The sequence below is a fragment of the Pezoporus occidentalis genome, unplaced genomic scaffold (assembly GCF_034315485.1).
Source record: "Pezoporus occidentalis ecotype Australia unplaced genomic scaffold, CSIRO_AGI_Poc_V1 ctg11, whole genome shotgun sequence".
Classification (NCBI taxonomy): domain Eukaryota; kingdom Metazoa; phylum Chordata; class Aves; order Psittaciformes; family Psittacidae; genus Pezoporus; species Pezoporus occidentalis.
In genome coordinates, this window is record NW_026912886.1 from 9,363,533 (window position 1) to 9,389,713 (window position 26,181).

General features: G+C 42.3%; 2 protein-coding genes across 4 annotated transcripts in view; both read right to left on the bottom strand.

Moving 5' to 3' along the window:
• The window catches only part of CEMIP (cell migration inducing hyaluronidase 1), a 111,941-nt gene that overhangs the window by 44,641 nt on the left and 41,119 nt on the right, over positions 1-26,181 (bottom strand). For 2 of the 3 annotated variants that reach the window (XM_062630120.1, XM_062630100.1), the window contains exons 2-7: positions 10,313-10,420; positions 7,209-7,361; positions 6,405-6,543; positions 5,371-5,607; positions 4,811-4,990; positions 708-778 (exon numbers count right to left, since the gene is read on the bottom strand). In XM_062630120.1, coding sequence (XP_062486104.1) covers positions 708-778; positions 4,811-4,990; positions 5,371-5,607; positions 6,405-6,543; positions 7,209-7,361; positions 10,313-10,388 — 856 coding nt within the window. In that variant the 5' untranslated portion in view covers positions 10,389-10,420. Of the gene's footprint in view, positions 1-707; positions 779-4,810; positions 4,991-5,370; positions 5,608-6,404; positions 6,544-7,208; positions 7,362-10,312; positions 10,421-15,519; positions 15,942-26,181 lie in introns of those variants that run through there. The other variant, XM_062630110.1, reaches the window with a different exon arrangement.
• LOC134169512 (inactive cell surface hyaluronidase CEMIP2-like) overlaps positions 17,528-26,181 on the bottom strand; it is a 49,160-nt gene continuing 40,506 nt past the window's right edge. Inside the window, exons 19-23 of the mRNA XM_062630085.1 lie at positions 24,370-24,583; positions 23,531-23,632; positions 21,351-21,511; positions 19,955-20,064; positions 17,528-17,878 (exon numbers count right to left, since the gene is read on the bottom strand). Coding sequence (XP_062486069.1) covers positions 17,658-17,878; positions 19,955-20,064; positions 21,351-21,511; positions 23,531-23,632; positions 24,370-24,583 — 808 coding nt within the window. The 3' untranslated portion in view covers positions 17,528-17,657. The remainder of the gene's footprint in view (positions 17,879-19,954; positions 20,065-21,350; positions 21,512-23,530; positions 23,633-24,369; positions 24,584-26,181) is intronic.

Sequence of the window (26,181 nt, forward strand, 5' to 3'; positions counted from 1 at the left end):
CCTGAAAGCAATCAATAAAAGTCAGAACTGAAAGGTAGTGGTTCCTCTGTGTGTTGGCATATTTTGGCTACATTATCCCGAATTAGCCCTGCACAGCTTCCAGAAAAAATTACTGATCTTGGAATGAGGCTTCAGACACTTTTACAACTGCTTGGACAATCAGGAGGAAAAATCTTCAAAAATCAAGACAGGATACAAAACCAGTGATTTGTAATTTAATGCTATTTTTATTTGATATGGTAGCAAGCTGTGTTGTTAGCTGCTCTTGAAAAAGTCACAAAAAGACACAGACTCAAAAGTTTTCAGCTTGCAAGAAAATGGTTTTGCAGTTTTTGAGGCTATCAATGCAGGATACACTGATTAAATTTTCAGCTGGGGTGGACTGGGTTTGTTCCATAGCCTTGTGTCTAAAAGAGGCAGTGTCTGAGTTCTAAGTTGTTGCTTGGATTTACACTGGTGCAGGATCTCACCCTTTAATATCAGAGTTTGGATAATCCAGGTTATGCCCCCATACACACTCAGCTGCTTCAACTGTATTGATAGGAATAATACACAGAGAGACGAGTCAAATATATCTAACCATCAATTGCCCACAGCTTCTATGTAATGCAGTGTCAAGTGAAAACACCATGAACAAAACTAATCTCGGCCATAAATCCAGTACCTTCCAGAGATAATGTCAAGCTAGCATTTTGTGCCCGAATTACCTTGATATTCAATGTGGTCTTCAACAGAAGAGGAGGGATTTCCTTTAACAGTAATAAAACTCCATGGGTGCCTGGAAAATGAAAATGAGAAATTATCAAATTATGTCATGTATGAGATGCATATTTTTTTATGTCCCAATGTTTTTGCATTTCTCAGGGGCAACAGATTCAAGCCAGTTTGATTAGTGTGAAAGACATCTTAGTTAAAATTAAAAATATCTTAACAGACTGTACTTGTTCAGTAAACACATCAAAAGAGAAAGACTTTTGAAGACAAATCACTGCTTAGCACACTCCTATAACAAGTGTATTTCTCTTTTAAATGAATGCTTAAAGAGGCTTGTGATAGACCTAAGGGACACTGGCAGCTCCCTGGGGAGCCTGAAAATCTTTTGTGTGTGTGCACGCATACACTAAAGAATATGAAAAGAAACCACTTCTGCTTAAATAAATTTAGCTCATGTTGAAACCTTGTATGTCACAATTGTCTTTGGAATGACCCATGAGAATTTCTAATAGACAGACTGGCTGGCAGAGGACAATAAAAAATACCTAGATAGTCTCTGGGTATCTAGTTTCCTTATTTTGAACATTGAACAAAGATAAATGCTTATGAGTCTGAATTGTGTGTTCAAATCTGATCCCATGTCAGAAGTAAGGTCATTACTGCCTGATGGTTATTGGTTAAGTAGGTTCAATAGCTGTCAGCAACACTGGAGAATGACCACATGGATGGATGAGGTCATGGAGGCAATGGAGAGAGAGACTAAAGTGCCTCCCAACCTTGGAGGTGAACCCAATTAATAGGGGTCGGGGGGAGTTTTATCTTCAAAATAGAAGTACTTCAGGCATACCTGCTCTTAATGACTAACAGTATAAAAAAAATATGCTTTTAGTGTTATAGAGAGACTGGCACTCCTACCCTAAATTTAGCAAACAGTCCCATATATTAAAATCATCTCTCTATAGGTATAAATACCCTGTGATTTCAATTGCATCAAGATTCACCCTTGTGTCTTGCAGGTCACCTTACATTTACCATCTGCTGGTAGAAGTGAAGTTATAAACCATTCCGGGGCTTCAGAAGAAAACATATACAGACATTGACAGATAACCACTATGACACACACAAATCACCACTGGCATGAGCTGAGCTTTGCTGGGCTTTGCAGCTCTGGGGGCAACAGGAGCAGGTTCTGAGCGAGCACTGGTGCATCCCATGCTGGGCTGAGGCCCCACACATGCGCTGGACCCACACCTCCAGGGGAGGCAATCCCAGTGGCATGTCCTTGGCCTGAGCACAGGACAGCATCAGTGGAAGCTGCCAGCACAACTGCCTCGGGAGCCTTCCAGGGAGCCATATGCTCCTGCTGGAAAACTTGTCTGTGCGCCAATTGCTGAAGGCAGTGCTGGGCTGTAATCTCCATCCAGGGAGAGAAGGGAGGTGGGAGCAGGAAGGACACCATCGCTCAGCAGGCAAGATTGATTTTCTTTTTTGGTCATAAAATTCAAAACAAATGACAAAAAAAAAAACAACAAAACAAAACAAAGCAAAAAAAAAAAAAGGATGAAAAAATGATGGTCCAAAAATAATCTCAAAAAATAAACTAAAAAAGGAGCTGTCTTGTTTTGCAACTCAAGGGTTTGCCCTATTTCATATGTTAAAATACTTGTTTCTTCCAGGTATTTAACAGCTACAAAATAGCTTTAAAGTCGCTCAACCCTGAAACGTAAGGACACATTCAATCTGTTTGGGCTATATGAAATGAAGGGATTGGTAAGTCCAGAGCCAAACCAGTGATATTTGGGTGGGATTCCAAAGAGAACAACTATGTCATCAAGTGCAGAAAGACTTTATTTTAATTTATTAGTTAAAGAAATAAAAATAAAAAAAAAAAGCAGCAGTTCCCACTTAAAGAGTAAACTCACTTTTGAAAAGGAAAACAATAAAGGAGGAATGCAAGATTTTCCTTTCATTCCTAATGTTTTGGACTCAGCAAAGAGTTGCCAGGAGCATCTCTTTGGATAAATCAGCATTGTTCATTAGCTTTGCTACAGCAAGTGGGAGTTGCACAACTTCACAGTCTGGTTGAATATGGGGCAAGTGGAGATAGATATGGAGATTGTCCATATAACCATCACCCTAACCAGAAAAAAGCCCAATCCATGGCTGCACAGCCTGACACTAGTGACATCTTACAAAATGTGAAATAGACATTCCCTAAGCCAAATTTTTCCCTGAGGCTTACACTGCCCCTGTCTCAGTGATGCCCATGGTCAGACCCAGCCATCAGCAGGGACCTGCAAAGTTCTGACAAGCAGGAATCAACAGGACCAGCCAGCAAATCCCAGGTGCCAGCACTGACTGGTAAGAGCACTCACACAACCATGTTAGAAAGAAGAACCCATCCACTCTCCTCTGTCAGAGCCTGCCTTTAACATATGTGCGTGTATGCAATTTTCTCACCCAGAGCACTTGTATTTTAACATAAATTCCAGAAAGCACCTGCCAGGTATATACACCCTTATTCATGTTCATAGATGTGTCTGAAACATAAACCGATGTGTCTGCATCTTGTTACACTAAAGTGAACTAGAAGTTCAATATGCTTAAGGAGAAAGTCTTGGATGCATCTGACAAAGCTGCCTGTCTTCCACTCTGCCATCAACTGTCTTTGTAAATCTGGTCCCAGCTGCTATCCAATGTTTGTTTTGAAAGCTGATGAACTTAAACCCTGAGAACACTCCTAAAAATGCAGTCTTCTAAATAATGCACCAAGTTGTGGGTGTTTTTCCATATACCAGTATGCTGTCAGGAGACAATATTTACCAACAACTACTACATTTTGGTAACCACAACATCCTTATTTATATAAGGAAATATTGTGGTATTGCAAATAATAGCATGGTTAGGATTAGCTTTTTGACTACAAACAATAGCAGTGTGGAAAATCACACTTCTTTGGATACATTTCTATGGTTTTCCCATTACAAGCATTTACGGCAAAGAAGTGAGAAACCAGCATTAAAACACCACAGCAGCCTACAAATATCAATGCCATTTACTTTTATAAACATATGCCAAACCCATCAATTCCTTCCTGTTGCACAACTGGAAAAAATAGTATAATGGTTAAAAATCTTCTGTTTCCCTAATTTTAGTCTTTCAAAAGGAACCCAGAGGGTTACTGGGCACTAATATGGGTCTGGGTATTTGAGAGAAATCGTTGTATTAATGGAGGTAGCCTGGTTTTGAAGACTATTTCTGCAGCCTTGGTTGATTCTTTGAAATGAGTTATCTGATGCAAATGAATCCCTGTAATATTTGACAAAACCACTTCGCCAAGCACCCCAAATCTTACTCCATCTGCACATGCCCAGCTGATACTTCCACAGACTGCTGTACCCAGTCACTTCTCCATACAAGGCAGATTTTTTCCTTTCTGTTCTGCAGTGACCCTCTTAGTGCCTCTTAAATAAAGAGCCTACATAAATTCAGATAAACACAATAAATATAATGGATACAGTTGGGTAAATAGCAAATATTCTCAACAGTATGTGTGCCAACACAGACACTGTATTGGCCTCAGGAGTATTTACAGCCCACAGCATAAATCCATGCTTGCTAAATTTCTGTGCTGCACAAGTATTATTAGAATATGTATTTAGACAAACTGAAGGATATGCTTTATACATGTCTATATGTATTCAGCAAGGGCTACATGGCTATTATTCTACCCTCGTTAATGTTCAGATCATCCAATCCACTGTGTGTAGATATGCTTCTTAAATCTTTGGGGGATGGCCTGAAAATAAATTGGAATAAGTAACTTATGGGAACACAGCTTGGAAAAACATCTTTTTAAATGTGAATCATATGCTATTCCTCAATCTGCTAATAAAAATACCCAATATAGACCCTGCGTGCATCTGAAACTATCTAATTAACTGCTAAAACTTCACATTGAGAAGTTTCCCTTTTTCTTTTTTTTTTTCTTCCCATGTGAAAGAACTTTGTGCCTTTGAGAGAGTGGAATTATTTGGACATCTCGGGAGCATAATAAAGCCTCTGTGCTGGGAGAACTGGCAGGACTGGCACATACCTAAACCCAAGGTGGAGGAAATGCTTGCTGCCCAGTTTGGTCACTGCTTTTCTGGCCGTGTCATCCAAGTTTCTAGATCCTTCATCATTCACTGCAACTGACAGGATCATGCCATTCTCAACTCTGCCCAAATACTGGGCAAGACGTATGCTTTCCTCTTTTGCTCTGTAGGTGTCAAACCTAAAGTGATAAAAACACCCAAAAACCATTTAATTCAGTGGGCATCACAGCTTTATGTACTGAAAAGCAAGTGATAGAAAGAAATCACTCTTCTGCATTGTTTACAGTAATGGTATCTCGTTGCAAAAGCACTTGTCTAACAGGGTATATTAGGGGTTTCTGCTAAGCCAAATTGATTAAACTCTAGTTGGCAGAATACAAAGATAGCAACATTACTCAATCTTCAGTTTGGAGATTACTGGTCTAGAAAGAATTGTATATATATGCAATAATACCCATTTGAACAAGATACTAAACTGCATGTTTCTGAGCTTGCAAAGATGCTGTCCCCAACCTGTTCCCAAAGATCCTTACAACTAGACAGTTGAAAAGTCACTCACCGATCTGAATGGACAACTGCCCCCGTCTTTGGGTCAATAACATGGACAATGACACCACGATGGCCCCAGCTCCTTTCAAAGTAATATCCACCTTCTTCCATGCCACCAGGATGAAGAGTCTTGTTTAAGAAAGTCCAGGACAGCTTTTTCTTTCCATGGATCTCAAGAGTGCCACCCTTACTTACTCCAAGATACTTCTTCCCAAAGCAGGGATTCGGCTGGCTGCCATCATCCGCTCTGCAGCAGGAAGGGAGGAAAGGAATAGGTTTGGGTTTGTATCTGACAGCCAAGGAGCCCCTTTCCTTTTCCCCTGTAGCCCAAGGAGAAATGATTTGCATGCATTTCTGTCATGATTTCATGATTTGCAATGCATTTCTCTCAGCTACTCTAAGAATCAGCAATTGCCCACACTGTACAGAAAATAAACTATTTGAAATAATACTAGCAACTACTGGAGACCAGCAGCAATCCAGAATGCAGATTATACATGTTGTATTTATTATACCCAAGCCAGAGGAGGCCTGAAGCCCAGACTGAGCAACACATTTGTGTTTTTAGATACTGGAGGAAGTTAGGACCTTAACCAGGAGCTAGGAGGGATAGTGGTTGTTAAGTATGAGTTTGGCATCCTTGAAATTCTGAGCGATCCTGTAGCAATCTGCAAGACAGAAGTGCATTATCCTTTTGCTCACCACTCTCATTCAGAAAGAAAAGATGTTTAGGGAGGAGAATTTTCAGATTAAAAGAACTGCTTGGATTTTAAGCCCATTCTGGAAAAACAGCTTGAGTGGTGGCAAGATGCATGCTGATTTTCTGGCATGCCCAAATCTTCCAGTAGGATTTGAAAACCAGAACCAAAACTGAATCAATTTTTTACAGGCCATTTAAATTGTTTAAAAATCTACTTAACTTTACACAGAGCACTGATGATAAGTATATATGAGAAAATGTAATTTTAAGGAACATTTTTGTTCCTTGTTGTGGAAGAGAGATCCTAGAAAGTTCTAAGACAATATTTTATCATGCATACATACCGCCCATATAAGATGATAATCACGTTGCTTTGGTAAGGGCACATCTCACTGCCAATATGTAATTCTCCATCATTTTCAATGAGTATATGTCTAGTACGCAAAATGATAGGCTGCACATCATCTTTAATGACCAGTTTTCCTAAGTAGAAAAGGTCATGACATTTGCTTTAACACATCAGAGCTTATCAGAGGTGGTGATACCATTTTGCTAAACCCAGTGCTGGGCTCTCATCTCAGTTTTTGAAAAGTTCTGCCCGTCCTCCCTCAAAACAGCTCTCAATAGAAATACTAAAGACATTGCATGTTTTGTGTTCAGTCCAATTCTTGAAGAACACAGTTAATATTTGTGTGGAAGAGGTCTCATTCAAAACTGAGACAGAAATTCAGGGTTAAGATGAATAAAAGCTATTCAGGCTAACAGCCACCAGCAACACTATGTCCTTAGAGAAAGAGAGGCACATATGTATGTGCCCTGTTGTGAGACCCTGAGAACATTATTGGAGTATGATGTTATCAGGACAATGATTTAGTAAGAAGAAATGTTTTTGAAGCAAATCACAGAAGTAATGAGTATACTGAGCTACTTTTCTAAAGAAAGGACAGCAAATAGGTTGATTATAATGGCTAAAGAACTGATAGCATCTCAGCTACCACCCACCCTTGTACTGAATTAAAGTTCTGTTTGTCCACTAGCTATCCAGTTCTCAGCATGAAGCAGGAAGCTCTCCCAGCATGAAACAGAGTGATTTAAATAGCCACAGTGGGAAGAACACTTCACCCAGCCTTGCTGCTAGCACATTTTACCTCCATCAGTGATGCGGATAGAGTGGACAGTCGCAGAAGAAGAGAGAAGGAACTTCCTGCCATTACTGATCTCAATGCGGTTTTCTTCATTGTGACCTGGGTTCCAGTTTTCTAGCTCAGGATCCTTATCAGGACATGTGACAGCTGCTTCTGCTGTGTAAAGACGGAGAGTGAAGACAATTACCACTTGCTCAGTGCAAGACAGATAGCTCCATATCTGGGCATCTTTGCAGTACCATTGCAATGCACTCATACATATCACGCAGTATATTTACAGTACATTCTTGGTACCCCACTTTGCTGACTCCCTGGAACACAGCAATACCTCAGCAGAGCAGAGCACATGTGGGTCACAACCAAAAGAAAACAAAGAACAGTTTAAGCTGCATGATTTCCTGTTTTCAGGAAGCATGGAAAAACCTGCTACCCAATGCAAAGGAGCCTTGCAAGGGATGCAGTTTCCAAAAAACAACCTAGAAAGGGTGTAACTGAGCCCTTCGTGCAGTGACATTAGCTCCGTTAATACTATCCAGATACAAAGCCTTTCACAAGTCTGGGGAAAGTGTTGATGAAAGGATAAAACAACCACTACCTGTTAAAATGTCCCCCAAATATCTGTGAGGTTTAAGAGGCTTTGTTTAATGTAAAGCTGTTAAAATATATTTGCGTACTGTGTTTTCACTGGAAAGTAAAAATGCTCAAACTGACATGAAAACACCAAGCAACAAGGAATTACCAGTCCACCCAGTAACTGAGACAAGGAATCATATGATTCTCCAAATCATAACAGAGAGCAACAGGAATCTCACAAGAGAAACTCTGGGTTTCTGAGGTTTTCCAGGCAAGAGCAATAAGGGCTCCTTTGCATTGAGTTCACACCTCACCAGTATCCACACACAAATGTGATTACGGGCTGCCATGACGTGTTAGTCTAAAGGGCTCTCATACCAACCCCAAGAGTCTCATGTTGTAAGTATTTATTTAAGATAAAATATTTCCCTGATACAATCTCACTCGATATGTGAGCCTCACATCTTGCTCTAGTCAACAAAACAGCGAGTGCGGGAGTCCCATGTGTGATGCATATTTTCTGAGGGTAGAAACCTTTCTAATCCTAGGAAGCTGAGGTCAGTGGGAGTTTGAACAATGAGCCCTTTGCAGTCAGAAAGGGCTGGGAGTTCTCACCAGCTCTCCAATTTTTAATCCTTTAAAACCAAAACACCATCGGAAAACTACAGGATCCACAAATTGGTGATAATAGATATGAGATAAACACCTTGACTTCAGCAGGGTTATGTCTCAGGCACTTAGTATAGTAAATTTGGGTAGGTTTTGCCCTGCAGACACTAATCCATTCAGATAACGGAAAGGCCAATGATGTGAATCCATGCAAGGATTCCCAGCGCTGGTTTAGTTGACAACGAGCAGTTGCGTGCTGCCACTGTGAAACTTGAGGAACATCTGCAATTCCACAGCAACTGGAGCAAAATCTGTTCACCTGAGTTTCCTCCCAGATTCCTCCACCAATTTCATGGCTTAAGAAAACAGACATTTAAGAAAATAGAATTGGACCAGCCACTTCCTTAATGTCTCCAGAGACCCATCAAATACTAACAATTCAATATAAGCAAGGGACGTTTCATGTGGGCAACGTATGCTTTGGCTCTTTTCAAGCTTTTCCCATATACATGAATGATCAAATCAGAAATGGCTAATCGCCTACCAGGTAGCAAGTCAAATACTGACAAACATCCAGGACCTGATTTTGATACCACTTGTGCCACCTGGAAGCTGAAAGTATATCAGTAATGTCAAAGGCAGTTTTTCTCATGTGCAGTAATTGAGGAAAATAATAAGGAGTTTCTGGTTTCCTACCAAAAGACACAAAGAATTAATAAGATGACTATTTCAAGCAAGAAATGGAACTTGCAATGTAAATGGATGTTCAAATATAACTGTAAAACAAATTAAGAAAAAATGAGCTGCTATTCCCATAAGAATAAGGATAATAGAAAAAATTGCACATGATGAGAAGCTAAATAAAAACAAAAGAATTGATTCAAATGTAGAGGTATAATTTATCAGATAGATTAAGTGGACAAGCTAAAAGTTTGTTCATTTTTCCATTTACTTGGCTGTGTTAGTGTTCAAAAGAGCTTTCTGCAGTCTCAAAAGATGACTTGTGCCCCCCAAATTCATTATTTAGAAACAGAGAGGCAGGCAGTGAAGCCTAAGGGGAAATCGGGAGAAATTTACATTGACGTTTGGGATGTCAACCAACAAAAGCCAACACAATCAGAACAAAGGAACCAAATTCCCAACTTCATTAACTAATTTGTACCAGAGAAAAGGAGCTGTGGAAGCTGGAGCACATCATCCACCCCCTGCTGCACAAAGGGCACTGGAAGGCTGAGCATCTTCTGGTCCAGGTACCTTGCCAGCTTGCTTGTTACTCTCATTGGCATTTTTTAAATGAGTGCAACTTCTATGCAGCACAAGGAACTAACGGCATGTTTTGCTTCTTGACCAAAAGGGCCTGAGCATGGCAATGAAATCTAGCTGCAGTGCATGGGGCAAGACATATGGTCTCTTTGTTTTAAAAGATACAAACCCCCAAATTAGCTGTATTTTGAATATGTATACCCAGTTTCCCTTTTCGCCTTTAACTACTTAGGAAAAGGGTTACTTGGAAGAGGCAAAACCCAAAAGGCAGGGATGTCCCACCCTAAAGGATTTTGCTGTCCACATCTGGGCTTGGGCAATGCTGCACAGTGCTTGACTTCACCTCCCACAGCCACGGCCATTAGGACCTGAGGTTTCTTTTGTTATTTCTTTGTGGCAGTTTGTTGGGTTTGGGTTTAAGAACACATGGCAGAGGGATTCCTGAGGGTACTTTCACCTGCTCAGAAGTTGCCACTCCAGCTGCCCTTGATAGTGAGTACTGGCACATCAGAAAACTGCTTTTCTCCTGAGTTTTCTCACTCTGCCCTTGACTCTTGTTACACGAAGAGGAGTGAAAAGCTGCTCTATCTAAAACAGCAATGTCTTTATTTAAAAATAACATTACAAACCATGCCCTTTTTCCCCATGGCAGGAAAGCTCACCTGTGCTTACAGAAGAGATTACAAACAGAAGAAAAATGACATTTTCAGCCAGATACTTGGAGATAAGTAGAGCCATTCTTCAGGATGTTTAATTCTCTGGATGGATAGCTGTGAAGAAAGAATAGCAAGAAAATGTCACCTTTTTGGTCCAGTTCATGCAAAAACCATTCAGTGCATAAAAAAATAGGTTATATCCAGCTTTATGCCACTTCCAATCCATTCAGTTCTATAGTTGAAAACACCTTTATGCTGGTTCAAGAACAGCCCAAGCAGAGCAAGAAACCTCGGGCAGCTCCTCACTGTTTGTTTGCTTTAGGATAAACCCACTTCGGAATCCAAATAGACACTCAGAAAGCAACCACCAGATGTAACCAAAAACGCCTTAGGAATGCAGTATAAACACATCCAGTCAAGACTCTCTAGGGCTGCATATTCACATGTGCAAAAAGGTAATGAAACACAACAGAGGAGGTGTTTGCAGAGTGACAAATTCCCACAAAGTAACCTTTCAGCGGCACCTCTCTCCCCTCATATTCCCCACACGTTTTTAGCAATGGTGTTTTGTGCGCCCCTGAGATAAACCGTACTCACGCTTCCAATCTGAATCATGCAATTTCTTAGATTTCAAATCCAAGAAAACATTGTATATTTAGTGTGCCAGCCCAGAATTTTCTTACAAAACCAAAAGCTGCTTTTGAAACCAGTCTACCTAACGTTGTTTTCATTTCCTCAGTAGCCAACCTCCATCAAAAACAAACCAGCAGTGTCATGAAAGTCAAAGTTAGGATTAATGTGATTCTTAGTCTCCAGTGATTGATTCTGCAGCTCTGCCCTGCACTCATGACAATTTATTGACACGTGTGTTCAAACTGAGGCAGGGACACACGCTTCTGCATTTATAAAGCACTGTTTAAAATTCACATGCAGTCCTTGGAGCCATTAGGTTTTATCATGTAAACCAGTATCTGAGGAATATTGAACAAATTTATTTGTAGCTGTCATGTCATGCCACAATGATGAAATAGGATAAACATAGGCATCACAAAGTTTAGTTAGACGCAAAAACAGTGATTGAAAACAACTCCATGATGCCCCAATAATTAGGGCAAAAGGCATATGCTATTTTTCATGTCACTTGTTAACACAAACCAAACAAAAACGTGAGAAAAAGATATGCAAGAAGCTAGAATTTAATCTGGAGCAAATTTTACAGTGTACATATGCAAAACACACCTGTACTTCTCATAAAGGTGATACAGCTTGAAGTACAACGATATGTTGAGACCACATGTAATCCAGTGATTGTATTAAAAATAGCATTAGAACCAGATCTGTCAGGAAATAATCCAGCAGGAAAATGTTTGCTTGTTTTGGTATAGTGTATTTGACAGCTCTGAGCTCTGGAAATAGCATAGACTGAGGGCTTGGTACAGTGTATCAGGTGCTGAAATGCTGTTACAGAACAGCAGAAAAGAGGAATGCGCTTAGTAATGCTGTAACTTTGAATGCTATACATTATCACAGCACAATACCGTCACCATGGAATTTGTGCCAGACCCAGAATGCATGTGTCTGACATTTTAACAGCATTAACCATCAACATTTGATAAAACAGGGCTCTTTTAAAGCAACTTTATTGCAAGTATGCCCAAAGAATAGCCATCACCATTAAAATGTCAAGATTTATTAGGGATTATTGCACAGCCTAATCTGCAAACCCAATCAGTAGATTCTGCTTTAATGATAAAGGAAAATCTAAACACATGGTAATAGTACAGGATGGTCACTGCAGATAAATAGTGTTTCTTACAGCACAGACACAGTTGTATGACAGTATTGCACAAAGCCAGGTTCCAACTGGTAAGTTATTGATCATAAAAATACATTCATGTCATGTAAGTGCTCACAGAAATATAAAGAAGGGACTGATTTTTTTACAGTGATGGCATGCATTTGCTTTATAGGTAGCAAAGCAGCTATTTTGTTCTGGCCCATTAAAAACTCAGAGGACCATCTCTGCTCTGTCCAGTTCATGATGTTGTTTCGACAGCAAACAGGTAAGAAATTAGCTTAAGAAATTTCACAGCTTTTGCTTTCTTTAGAGCCAAGAACTGCACAGTACTTACCATCAGGTTGTGCAAAACGGCTTCTGGTATTACATCCCCAGTTGCTCACCAGGGACTGCTTCCCTGATTACATCCATCCTCATAAGCAGAGATCAAAACAAGTAATCAGACACTGGAAAGTCATGTCATTTTTGGAGGTGTCAGCTGTGTGCCAGGATCCAATGTTTTTGTAGTGTCTGATCTGCCACAGTCCAAAGAATATCCTGCTTAATTTGTGACTGAGGGAGGGTGTTTGATTCAGCTCGCAGCGAGCCCAGGGTCATTGTGGTGTAGTATTAACTGGCACTCAGGTTGGAAAGACTGAAAGCTGACAGGTCCAAGAGGATCTGACTCCTCTGATTCAGCTCTGACTAACACACTACTGGAAACATGCTACTTGCAGGATAATCTCAGGAATTTTCCTTCAAAGGCTCTCAATTAAAGATCTCCCAAATATTAGGCACAAACAGTGACACGCTGGATTTTCTTGTTAAATAGAAAAGGAGGAAGAGGCAGTGACTCTTTTCATTAATGTCTCCTGCTGGAGGGGACTCCAGAGTGGTTCTCTGCTGCCAGCCAGCCGTGTGTTAGCTCAGCATTCAGAGCCGCGTGGGGATACAGGCAGCAATATGCTACCTCTCATTTGAACAGGCGCCACGTGGCTGACTTCAGCTCTGATGTAATCAGCTATGTCAACAAACCTCCCTGCAGATTTGGGCACTCTGAGAGCATAAGGGCCGCGCAAGTGTCCTCCTAAGTCTACCATCTCCAACATTTCTCAAATACCATCTGTGACTCCTCTCTTGGGTGAGAAAAGCTTTTTCATCTCACCATTAAAAGCTGCCTGGCAATGGCAAGTGGGACTCATATCCCTGGATCTGGCAAGGCAGACTTTCTGAAATGATTCCCAGCTGCTGGATCTTTCCAAAAAGTGAACAATAGCAGCAGACAGTGCTAAAAGTAAATGCAGGAAACCATTAGTTCTCAATTGGCTGCTACTGCAGGTGTCAGCAGTGATACTGTACTAGAAAGTGCACAGATTGGAATCCCTATCCACTGCCCTCCCTGCAGTTTTAATGCAGAGCGAACAATCCTGACAGCAAAACAGTGAAGAAATGCTCTGAGGAAGCTGGATTGTCCTAAGCATCTCACATGGAGACCCCAAATCCCTAGGGTAGAGCAGAGCTCTCTGGGGTGGCAGAGCCAGGCATCCAGAAACGCACACTAGGCTCCAACCTCAGCTTGCCACCCTGCCCACCTCTAAAAAAGTAGCTCCCAATATTGGATATTTTAAAGTGCTTTGTAAGACTGGCTTTACATACTTTGAAGGATGCATCTTCAGGTGCTGCTGAAGACAAGGATCCTTTCTGGTATATCAAATGAGGCATAAATGGGAGCATTGACTGTCCATTACAAACATAGCAAGGATGGGGGGAAAGCAGCATCTATATGATCTCCCCTGAAAAAGATGTCAAGCAGGAGCAAGGAACCTGATGGCGATTACTGCTACCTCTGCCCACAGAGAGAAAACAGACCTGTGCAGGACAAGGCAGGGGTCCAGGGCAATCCCCAGAGAAGAACAGGAAAAGCTCATATGGAAAAGATGTCATTTAGCCTGATGGGGAGTAAGCTCTCAGCAGACACTAATTTGAACAGGTACTTGAGATGACCTGTGCATAAAATATGTGTTCCCCAGGGACCACCTTTGCCAGGCAAGATGCTCCAGGGGACCCTTATGGGTCTGTGCCAGAGCTGTGGTGTACCCCTCCTGCTCTGGGTAGGCAAACCTGGACCCTCACACAGCCACAGCAGATGCTGAGGTTTTAGTGGTTTGTTGGCTGGGTCTGAAGCCTTGCCGCAATGTTTCCTCATTTATACGCAAAGAAGCCAACATCAGTTTGGAAGCTGATTCCTAACAGAGAGTTAATTAGCACCTCTGCTACCTTCTTGCTGACATTGTGTGGCAGCAACTGTCCTCTCACCCCACTCAGGGAATTCTGCTTTTTAGCCCCAGTGGGGAAGATGGATTTGAGCAGCACAGTTGACTTTCTGAACCGAGGACATGCCAGCTCTGGCTATAGTGACATTCCTGTGCAGGGGGAGCCTCCATGCACCCAGCCACAAGCACATCTAGAGCCCTCAGACAGCCTTACGAATAAACAGGCGTATTCCTAGGGATCGCTAATGAAAATTCTCTCCCAGTCCCAGCACATGACAGCAGCGTGGCCTCTTGATCTTGTGCTCTTTTTTACTAGCAAGTAGAGGAGGGTTAAACCCAGGAACAGACTTTTCTCAATGGAATCAATACTGGAGTCAAAAGCAGCACTCTTTTTTCCCAATGAACCTTGGTTCACTGCAAGGAAGAAGGTTCTGCTCACGTATTCGGTATATAAAGATCACTGCAAGTTCCCTGATTCCTGACATTCATAAAAACGGATTCTGGAAGAGGAGCACAAGTTAGAGGAAATTTTCAAAATGAATAAATTGAAGGAAACTAGGGTGTTTGTAAAGTTGTTGTGATATTGGCACACTTTTTTGAGACAGAAATAAAAGGGGGGGGGGAAGAGTTATTTTAAAGCTATGCTTTTTTCAGATTTAACTTTTGGGTTTTTTGACAGAGGCTTACAGACCTAGAAAAGGAGAGGAAGCGATTTTTGGCTCAGCTAAAACAAAATCATTTGCAATTCACATCACTCCACCCATCCGAGGCTGACTGACTCACAGTTCCACATGCTTTCGAAGAGCTCAGCATTTCACTGAATTAAACCTCATCCACTGCATGAAGCCTTCAAAGCATCAGTGCTGTTAAGCTGAGACCCACTAGCTGAGGTTCAGGATGCACAGACTTTGCTGTGCCTGCTGACAGTAACTCAGAGCATAGCCAAGCTAATGCTTTCAGGGGGTGCCAGAGCTCCTGTGTCCCCACTGCAGAAATGCTCTCAGGGTAGCCGGGGCACACATATATCCTGAATGCATTAGGTGTACTGAACATGCCTGGGTTAGCTGCAGGTCCATGTGGACAAACACAGTTCCTGGGGATCCTCCTGCTCAGGATACCCAACAGCTTCCCATGAACAAAAAGTCCATGCAACACTTACTTACCCCCACAGCTTCACCCACACAGACTTCTGGTGCATGCCAGGTTAGTGTTAGCCTTTGAAATCATAGTCTTGAATGTTCCAAGGGTCTGTGGAGGAACTGTACCCTCTGCAGAGCTTCCCTAGTTTTGAAGCCTTTTTTTCCCTCCCAAGGAAAGGAAACTGTGTGCAGTGGCTGAAGACGATCACAGCATCCTGAATCCTCTTCAAACTGCTGCTTTTAACTACCCAAATAACTGCATCAGGATGTAAATATTTTTCTTTTTGCTTTTGTGGTACTTTACTGTTTGCATCTGGCTCGCCACGGCGCCACGCCTTCCCCTCCAGGACATTTGCCATTTGCTCTCCTTCTGAGGCAGGAGGAGGAATAGAGATTTTTCAGACTTTTAGGCACATTCCTTCCTTCACCAGGCTCTTCCTTTGCTGATTGTTTAGTCTCAGACTGGGGTTGGAACCCTGCAAAGTTCTATTGGGATCCAGGGTCTGGACCTGTCACAGATTATCAAATAAATCTCCAAGAGGCTGAAAGCTTGCTCTGCAAATACTTGTTCCAGTGTTGGGTTTATATTCACAAGCCAGAAACATCTTGCTTCTCTTTCCCTGCACAGCCTCAGAAATCATGGCAATTAGGTACTAACAGGAGTTCAAATGGACTTCAGGGAGCTCCATGGAGAGTCAGTATGAGCTGCTCAGGCTCTTGTACCACTTCTCTCCACAGAGTGCATTAGTCCCTGTTGCTGCCCATGGGGGCCAGCACAGGCCCATCATGTCCTGTGCATCACTCTTTATCTTACCTTTACTGAGCAGTATCAGTGATTTCCTCACACTTTCTAGCAAGCCAGGAACTTTCCCCCAGCCCGTCCCAACTCACATCTCTCCTACCTGGTGTGGGGATGGAGCTACAGTCTCCTTCTCTGCTTGTAAAACTTTCAGGTGTTCCCTCAGCCCATGTCCAAGGACCACTGGCCAGTACGTGTCTAATGGAGGCAAGTGTCCCAGCCAAGGAGTTCAGTCCCCTTTCGGAGGCACAATATCAGCTGGCCGGTGTGCGGATGCCAGAGCGACTAACTCACCAGGGAGCAAAAGTCTGGCCAACAAAATACTAACCTTTCCCTGTAGCAACTTGTTTGGCCGTTTCTGAGGACTTCAAAGAAACAACAGGACATTAGTAACAAAGCCTTCACCTACCTGTTTGAGTAAGCCATGTGACAAAGCCATGGATAGTCTGTAATTGCTTGCCCTTCACTGCTGCCACCAAGTAACATCATTTTCAAACCAAAACAAGTCATCATTTGTACTTAAACTGTTAGCGAGGTCATCAGCTGTTCCTCAGTTTGCATACAAAGTTCTATTTTTGTCTTTACCTCATAAAGCAGCAGCATAAACAGAAAATCAAAGGGAATTAACCACTACTACTGGCAGTATTTCAGTCCGCAATGGGAGCAGAAAGTCAATACAAGCATCGTCTGAAAGGAAGGCAAGACTTAACCCTATGCAGCACATACTTTATCCTGGGTTTTATTCCTGAAGTCTTTAATTAAATGTTCACATCAGCTGGACAAACATCATTTCACCAGTCATTAGCTGCAGACAGAAGTGCATTTATAACTCCTTGGAGCACCCTATTTATTCAGTTCAATTAGAAGATATTATCGTAAGATCACTGCATGCTTACCAAGCAGATGTTACTGAGTTCGCCTAAAATGCCAGGGCAGGTGGATGTTTAGGTGTTTTAAAAGCAGACATTAATGGAGGGAAAACAGAAGTGAAGGGAGAATTCCCTACCTCTGCTGAAGTTCATCTGTTTCCCTGGATGTTGCTAAAGCTTCCACGCCAAATTCCATTTCCAGTCTCTGTGATACTGGAGAGCAGGTTCTTGCCTTTGAAACTTACCTTTTGACACCAAATCGTAGGTATGTTGAAATGCTTCTCCTTGGGAAAGGCAGCCCACAGGCTTTTCCTGTTCTGCCCTGTGAGGCACTGTTTGCAAAATAAAGCTCTGCCACAGCAGGTAAGATGAGACTATATTTATTAGTTATACTATATACAAGTGAACACCATTGGTTTGGTACAATCCCGTGAAAACAAGAGCAGCTTTGGTGGCAGCAGCGGGGTTTGCCTGGCTGGTGTTCCCCAGCGATGCTAATCCCAGGAAGCTGCAGCCTCTGTAGAGATGTGTTCCAAGCTGCTCTGAGAAAAAGCAAATTTTGGCGGCTCATCAGCATTAGCTGGACATTGATATTCTTTCAGCTTCAAGGGAACGTAATGCTGTAAAGAAGCAGCTTTCTGATAACCAGCATGATTAAGGACTTTAATCCAGGAGGGTTTGGCTTGTCCTTTATAGCCAAGCATGGCAAAACTCCCTGAAAAACAGACACAAAGAGAGTGATCCTCTGGATGGGTTGGTTCACTTACTAGCAGCGCAGCACAGGCTCCCTCCACATGATGGGACCTTCTCAGTCTTTTTTTTTTCTTTTCCTGGATTAAAATAACAGAACATTTAGGAGAGAAAAAGGATGATGAAAGAGGGAATGAGCCTCACTGAAGCCAGAACCTCACTGCACCATTTATCTCAATGGGTTCCCAGATGTCAGTTAGCAGGAGTATTGATTTACTCTTTACTTTTACATGAGACTGGTACTTTTTCGTATTTGACTACCTGAAAACGGTTAGGCATTTTGAATCCTTCTTTTATTGGTTTACATCAGTTTCTTCCTGTTATGCCGAAACTATCTCCCATGTCGCCTGTGCTCTGGTCCTGTCACAAAGTACAGAGGCATTATGTATTCTTCTATTTTAATAATACTGTCTTGTGTTTATAGTATGTTTTTCATTGCAAAGACTCTCAAGGCTATTGCAGCTGGTTGGATCAAGTCTATTCCTGTAAGCACTTCTAATTTAAATCAGGTTTTGAAAAACCAGGCAACAAGACCCTAAATCCTGATCCTGCTGGGGTCAAGTGGATTGGGGTTTTTTTGCATTATCCTTGGCAGAAGCAATATGCATTTGGGAGAAATGCTCCATCCTGCCCTGGAACGCAGCCCCCCCCCCCCCCCCCCAGTGCAGATCAGTCCTGCATGCAATTGCTTTTGGAGCTGTGAAGTCAAATAGTGCACATACCTGAATCAGCAGGAGAAAGCTCATAAGCAGAATGTAATTAGTCAGACTGGAAATCAGGGCAGACACATGGGTGAACACCCTTGCCCTTAGGAAAAACAAAACAGGGGCTACACGTGATCAGCAGCAGTGGAGGCACCAGCATCCTGCCAAAGTGTCAGAGCAAAGAGGTCACCACCAACTAGCATGCCCCCAGGAGGGTGGTGGTCCTACTTGCTGCTTTTTGTGCCCCAGGAGCATTCAGGGCTGAAGGTTGAACCGAGCTCCCAAAATGACTTGGAAGTGCTGTGCCCATGCGAGTGGCAAAGGTGGTTCAGGGAACAAAGTTTGACAAAACAAACAAAACAGATTGGTTTTTAATCAAAAAATTCTTTTCGAAAGTATTCAGGGCTTTGACGAAGGAATGAAGCAATGAGGTTTCAGGACAAAAACAAAAAAAAAAAGAGAAAACTTCAAAGTTTTGCTTTTAAAAGGATGAAAATAAAACCAGCTTTTTGGGAATCAAGCAGGCACCAAAGTGAAATCACTGTCTCTGCTTTAAAAGACTACGCTGTCCTCCCCCAGAATGCTCATAGCAATGAACTTTGAAACTTGAACCAGAAATTGATACAAATTTCAGTAAAACCGGGGGGGGGGGATCCCCAAACCCCCAATAAAAAAATAAAAATAAATTAAAAAAAAGCTGGAAACACCTGGAAACACAGCCAATTCTCCAAGTGATCTCTGCTTGAGAGACTGCAAATTAAAACTCAGTCAGGCTGGTTGGTTGGTTTTGTGATTTCCTTATCAATCACCCAGGTTATTCACCCAAACCTGGACTCAGTAGCCCCAGTCTTCCAGGAGGAAACCCAGCATGGATTTCCTGGACTAATGATACCAATGGATTTGTTGCAGCAATCCAAGGTAAAACTGTAATAAGAACTTTCCAAAACTGGTGATTTTACCTTCCTTCTATATATATAAATTTCACTTCAGGTAATTTTCTTTTTCATTAACTTTTCCATTTATGATTGTTTTTCCTTGCAAAGCAGCTGAACTTGGAATCTTTATCAAATGACTTTTTTTTTTCTGTTTTTGATTAGAAAAACAACTTCCCTTTAGGATGAAAAATTTGAAGCATGCAGCTTCTCACTGGTGACGTAGAGTCAAAACCCTGAAATAACTCTCGTACTTCTCACCATCCAAGTTTTTACTAGGTTACAGCTGGGATACTGTGCTAGGAAGTCTATCAATAAGCAGTATATAAGGATGTGTACAGTTTTGATAAGGAAACATACCAGTAATTCTTAAGCAAAAGAAAATGGTAGAATAAATACATTTACCTTCCTTGTGGATGACAATAGGCTTTGCTGAACCTAACCTGGTAAAAATAGGCATTTCAGAGCTCCCCACCACATCTGCAATATCTCTAGAGCACACGAGAACAAGTGATCTGAAAAGAAGGAAAGTCATTACCACATGATTGCAAAAGATTATTTCATTAAGAATCCACAAGACCTTTAAACTCCAATTCAGAAAACTACTTAAGAGCTTGCTTAACTTTAAGAATATGTTTCAATCCCTTTGATTTTGATCCCATGTAAACTTTCCTAAGTTTAAGCCTCTGTTTAAATGTTCCTAAATTAAACCTGTACTTCTCATGGAATCAAAATAAGCACAAGTGAGTGTTTGCAAGTGCATCCCTTTATGGGAGAGGGACATTCAGCAACAGAAGAAATTCAGTTGCTGTGCAGTCCTCAGATTCTGAAACCATCTGTATTCTGGGTCTGGTTTTCAATCAAGCTTCCATCCAACTTAGATCCTCAAAGATGTGCTTTCAGCCCCCAGTGAATTGTACCTGCAATTAATTACTGGCACAACTGGCTGCATTTAGCTGCATGCCTAGAGTTGCAAAATACACATCTTACAAGAAAATCAAACCGAATATGTAGGCATCATATGGATATATGTCACTTCATGCATGTTTGATACATGAATGTACTCATGTGCATAAATACAGATGTAATAGCTCAGGAGTGTTCAAATCTTTGGTCATTAACTGCTCAGAAATATTTTGGGCTGAAAGTCTGTTTTCTGGTTATTTGACCTGCTCCTGCCAGCAGCCAAGAATTTATCTATAAATCTCTGTTGTTCCATGTTTATGTGGCAACACATAAACCCACAAGGAATGTGGGACAGACAGAAGCGGAGATGGTCCAGACCATTGCCAGGACACATGCAAGGTAACAGAGCCTGCAGGCAGGCAGGTCTATTCATTGGCTCACCCAGGAAAAGTCCTATTGGAAAATCTGGCACACCTATGATTTTCATCTGTTACAAAAGGCAAAAACAGTAAGAGTAAGCAAAAATCGACTTGGTTTCAGAACTGGAAAACTGAATCATTAGCTGCCAGGAAATTGCTGGACACCAGGACAGCAGCACAGGATTGAAAATGTCATTGGAAGGACCTTATCTACTCCATGCTGGAAACTGAATGGTTAATTTAGAAGGAATTGCCAGTTTACCAGAAACCCTGTTTCTGCCTGCTCTAATCTGTGCAATCCTGGGAAAGAGACCCTGTTCCTCTTATTATCTAGGTGATATTTGGAATTTGTATATATTTGATCTGTGCCAGATTCCTTCAGAGCACAGGTTTGGTTGTGAAAGTAGGTCATTTTCCTTTCTCTGTCTATCAGCCATGTGTTGCTACATGAACTGGGCTGCCAGCAGTTTGCTTACCTCTCTTTTATAGATGTTTGAACATAGTCAGTTATTGCACTGGCAGCGTTTTCACCAGTAACTGTGTCAAAGTGCCTCCTACTCACAACAGCTCCTGAACATGCATCTACCACCACAAAGAATAGCCCATGGCTATTGAAGAGGAAAATGGTGTCATTTATCTGCAATAAAAAAAACAGTGGTTAGCTTTATGGAGGCAGACTGGGGACCTTCAGTCTCTGACCCTGCTTCTCCATAAGGACTTATAAGCAAGGAAATTATCAAGGGTGTGTGCACTATAATTTTAAATGCACAATTAGTACAGATGAAGTGACAGCACTGATAAATGGTCAGTGGCACAAGGGAGCAAATGTTCTCAATGGGGTACAAAACCAGGAGGAATGAGGTCATCTCTTGTGTATTAGGAAGATACATTTGGGAAGCAGAAAACCCTGGGAGTTAAATGCTTAGTTCAGCCTATAACCACTTTCTTTCCATGTGGGGAAAATTACTGTCACTTGGCAAAGCAGATTTGACCACGAAGCAAGGGAGAGGTGCTGAGACAGCAGATGGGGGAATAGAAGCAACACATGGACTTTTTCCCTGGAAGTGCAAATATCAAACCCAAAATACTCTTTCTCGGTCTCAGTACTTCAAAGAAGTTGTAGCACAAGTGGCTCCTACTCTCTTCCTGTCCTACAGCACAGGCTTCTTCTGGAAGTTACTCCTCTCAGGATGTGCCCCATGATACTTGCTTTTAGAAAGGCAAAGACTCCCTGAGGTGTCTGATACTGGTGCATCTTCCCATCATCCTGGGGAACAGCTTAGCCTGGGAGGACACATTCACCACCAAGGAGAGCAACAGCATACCAAGATCAGGCTGTCAGAAAGCTAAGCCCAGGATACAACATGCGCCAGTGTAATTCACATAGTTGTCCATAGCCCAAAGACAACTGGGAGCTCAGATTCTTCCCATCAATCTGAGACACGTTTATCCCTCCGTGGAATATAGGGCCAGAATGAATGAGGGAGTCAAGTGTTAAAAAAGGGGCTTCTGCAAGATGTCAGAGGATGCTGAATGCAACAGGGTGTCAAGGGTAAGGAAAACTTGACTGTATGGGCCATGGGAGGCCGGGGGGGGGGACGGACAGAGGGGAGTGAGGAGGAGCAAAGACAGACTAAATGCCTGGTCCTGGCTGTCTCATGCTCCTAAGCCTGGGAAGTGTGTCAAAGTCTGGATGCACATGGAGCAGAGAGCAACCAGCACTGCAAACTGATGTAATTGTGGCTGCTAGCAAAAGCAACAGCCCCACTGTGCGTATTGCCCCTGTCTGCATTCTGCAAACCCACTGAGGAACCAGCACAAGGGCTCCTGTGGTCCCTTTTCGTTTAGACATCAACCTCATCATTTGCTTAGCCCAGAACGAAACTTTTCAAAAACCAGTATTTTGCATTAAAGCTTTAGCTAAGGAAAAGCAGCGTTGAGGATACTGCACCTGTCCCACGACTGCTGCACACGCACAGGTCTCTGCACCTCATCACAGGTGAGATGCTGCTTCCAGTAACATCTAATGGTTTTGAATACATTTTTGAGGATGCAGTCAGTGGATGTGGCAAGAAATCTTGGCTGCTCAGACTCCTTAAGGACGCTGTCCCAGCTTTGCTTGGCATTTGTTAACGTTAATTATAATTCAGTATCACACTGGCATGTAAGCCTGGATAATGTCCTTGCAAGCATTTCAGTCACCCTTCACATCTAGACAGACATGTAAGGCATGTGTAGGGACAGCCTGACAGATCCACACCCCTTCAGTAGTGAAATACAGTTATTTTTGTCTTTTAGTGTAATACCAGCAATCAGAAAAACAAACTTGGGTTTTCTTTCCCCCATCCTTTGTAAACAATGACTTCTGTGCTTGTTCCCCCCTCTTCCTCCACATTAGAGCAGTGGTGTTAATTCTTCTTGTGGTTGATAAAAGACCTTTTTTTTCTCCTAAGGGCTCAAATCCTCATCTGAATGGAATACGAACTCCCAGTGACTTTAGTACAGTTAATTGTAAGAGGAACAATGCATCTGCCTCTTCCAAGGGAACTTCCCATTTCCTTCCTCTACAGCTCAGCAAGATTTTGCATCACCTTTCCTTGGAGATAAAGCTTCCCCTGATTAATCACCATTTCAAATGCAGTAAAACACAATATACCTTAATGAATGCGGATGTCAAGTGGTTTTGTATGTCCGTCCTGCTGAGAGATTGGATCTGAATCCTTATATACTTGACTGAGGGTGTGCTAGTGATAGCAAGCTGCAATTACACCAAAGACAGAAATATAACAACTGGCTTGATAACTGGTTTTCGTCACCAAAGTGACACCAGGTACCAGTGCTCATATAGATAGGACTGCAAAACTTTAAGAATCCTTTTATCAAACTGTGATCCTGATTCACAAATAAGTGTTAGTTATTAAGACACCATTTATAAAAGAATCGGGGCAATGCTGGTTGGAAGGGACCTCTGATGGTCACCCTGCCACTAACTCAGTTTAAAATTGCATATATATTGCTTGGTTATAAACTCAAATGCAAATCTTGTATGAAACAATTCTATAGGATTTACAGTGGGGTGAATTTACAGTAAATGAGGAGAGATCCTGGCTCTAATTTCCCAGTTATTCCTATTAACTGGAATTACTTCCCAGTTTGAAATCAGCAGTGTTGTACTATGGAATTCAAAGCTAATCCAGTCTGAGCCCCCTCAAGAGACCTTGTATTTCTTGTTTAAAAGAAAGAAATTGGGAGGGAAAGGCTCCATGAATGTGCATTCACATGCTCCCAGTTGGGCAATTTCTTTGAGGCTATCTTTGGGGCATAGTACAAAAAGCTGCCGAAATTCAGAGCAAACCCCTTCCCTCTACACATACTGTGTGATGCTGGGCAGATTCATGAGTGGGAATCCCTTATGTTTTTTCTTTATACGCTGTAAAAATGATATGGCTGCACATCTACTGCATAACCTCAGCTGTTGTTTCATGTGGTGTGTACCTGCGGGGCCCCACACACCCTGCATGGCCCGGCTGGGTGCTGGGACACAGGGCGCTGGGTGGCTGCTGGCCTCTCTGGGAAGGGGTTTGGGTCACAGCTCCAGGAGTCCCCCGGGTACATATGTGCCATGATCTTAATGCGTTCGCAGCCTTGCTGAGAGCAGTAGCTGTGTCCTTCCCGAGCTTCATGGGCTTGCAGGTGAACAAATAGGTACCTACAAATGAGAGCAAACAAAGGGATAAGAGCCACCGTGTGCTTAGAGGACAAGCTGAGTGGAAGGAGGATCTGCACTTACTGAATTCCATTATCTCTCACATTTCCCAACATCACAATCCAACCCTGTCTTAGACTGGTGTAACATGGCACACCCCTTGCAAAATGTGTCCTGCAAGGATGCAGGTTGAGCTCCCCTCTCGTCCTGCCATGACAAGACCTGCAGCACTTGCAGCCCGTATGCCCAAGCCAGCTGCCTTCACCAGGCAAGCACTGAATGGGGCAGACACTCTCTCCAGCCCCAGGCACCCCACTCTGCCCAAAGCATGGTGGCATCCACCAGAGAAAGAGCTCAGGCTGTTGTGAAGGAGACAGGCTTGCCTGGAAATATCAGCATCTCCTGCTCAGCACTCTGCTGTTTCACGGCCTCAGCCCACAGGCAGAGTTTAGCCTTAGGCATGCACAACAAAAGCTTGGAGCCAGCCAGGTCTTCTGGCCTTTGGAGTTCTTTTTTCCTTCTGGCTGTTCTAAGTATGTTTTCAATTGTGTTGATTCTGCAATTCAGGCTGAAGAAATGATATAAACATCTCAATTCAGCTGCAGGATCAGATACGTGAGGTTTAAAGGGGTTTTTCATTCTATTTCTTTTAAAACTAAATATTTGTTTCTATTTGTCTGGAAGAAAGAATGAGTAAGCTTGGCCCCTTTCCAAGGACGCAGCCTGTGGGGTTAAAAAAAAAAAGGGGGAACATCCCACTCACTATGAAATAAAGTCTAAAAAACAACAACAGGAAAAGAAAAAGCCAATCCTGTAACTTCTGTGCTCTGAAAGGCTAAAAAAAAAAACAACAAAAAACTACTGAATTAAAGAGAGAACCAAAAGGCTGACACTGCCAGAAGTTAGTTTAGACCCATCAATCTGCATGTACCAGGTCCAGGTGGCTCCTGGCAGCTAATGGCTCTTCCCGCACAGACCCACAGGTATAACCATATCCCTGCTATTCAGTAGTAAACAACCTGTTTTCAGAATTTGGGCAACTTCCCCTTCCTCACCTCCCCAAAAAAAAAGGAAAGGAGGATTAATTAGCAAATTGTCATTTCACAGTTCCTATGATGAGAGAAACTTGGCCATCAGCAGGGAGCCTGGTTAGCAGGGAAGGCATTCCGGGATTTGATTGCTCATGTGTTATGGCTGAATGAATAAATATATCCCACCTTATTTTCAAATCTGGCATTTGTGGATTGTTCCTGAAGCAGCTACTTAGTCAGGTGAGGCATCATGGGACCCATGGTTAGACCACGAAGTATTTTTTTCTCCCTAACTGTTTTAGCTGGTGGAGAAACAGTGTTTCATAATATGTTTTTTTAACCAAAGGTGTCCTCGAGTCTTATACAGTGCAAGATCTCTAGGACTCTCTTCATGCCTTCAAAATAAGAGATGCACCATGGTGGTATCCTTTAATCACAAAATCTAATTTTTAGAAATATCTTCATGGGAATATGAAGAAGTTGAAAAGTCCCAAACTCCCTCAGTGTTGGAACTGCAGCAGTCATAAAAGGGCTCCTTTTCACGGCCTTTTGGGATACAATGGATTTTAA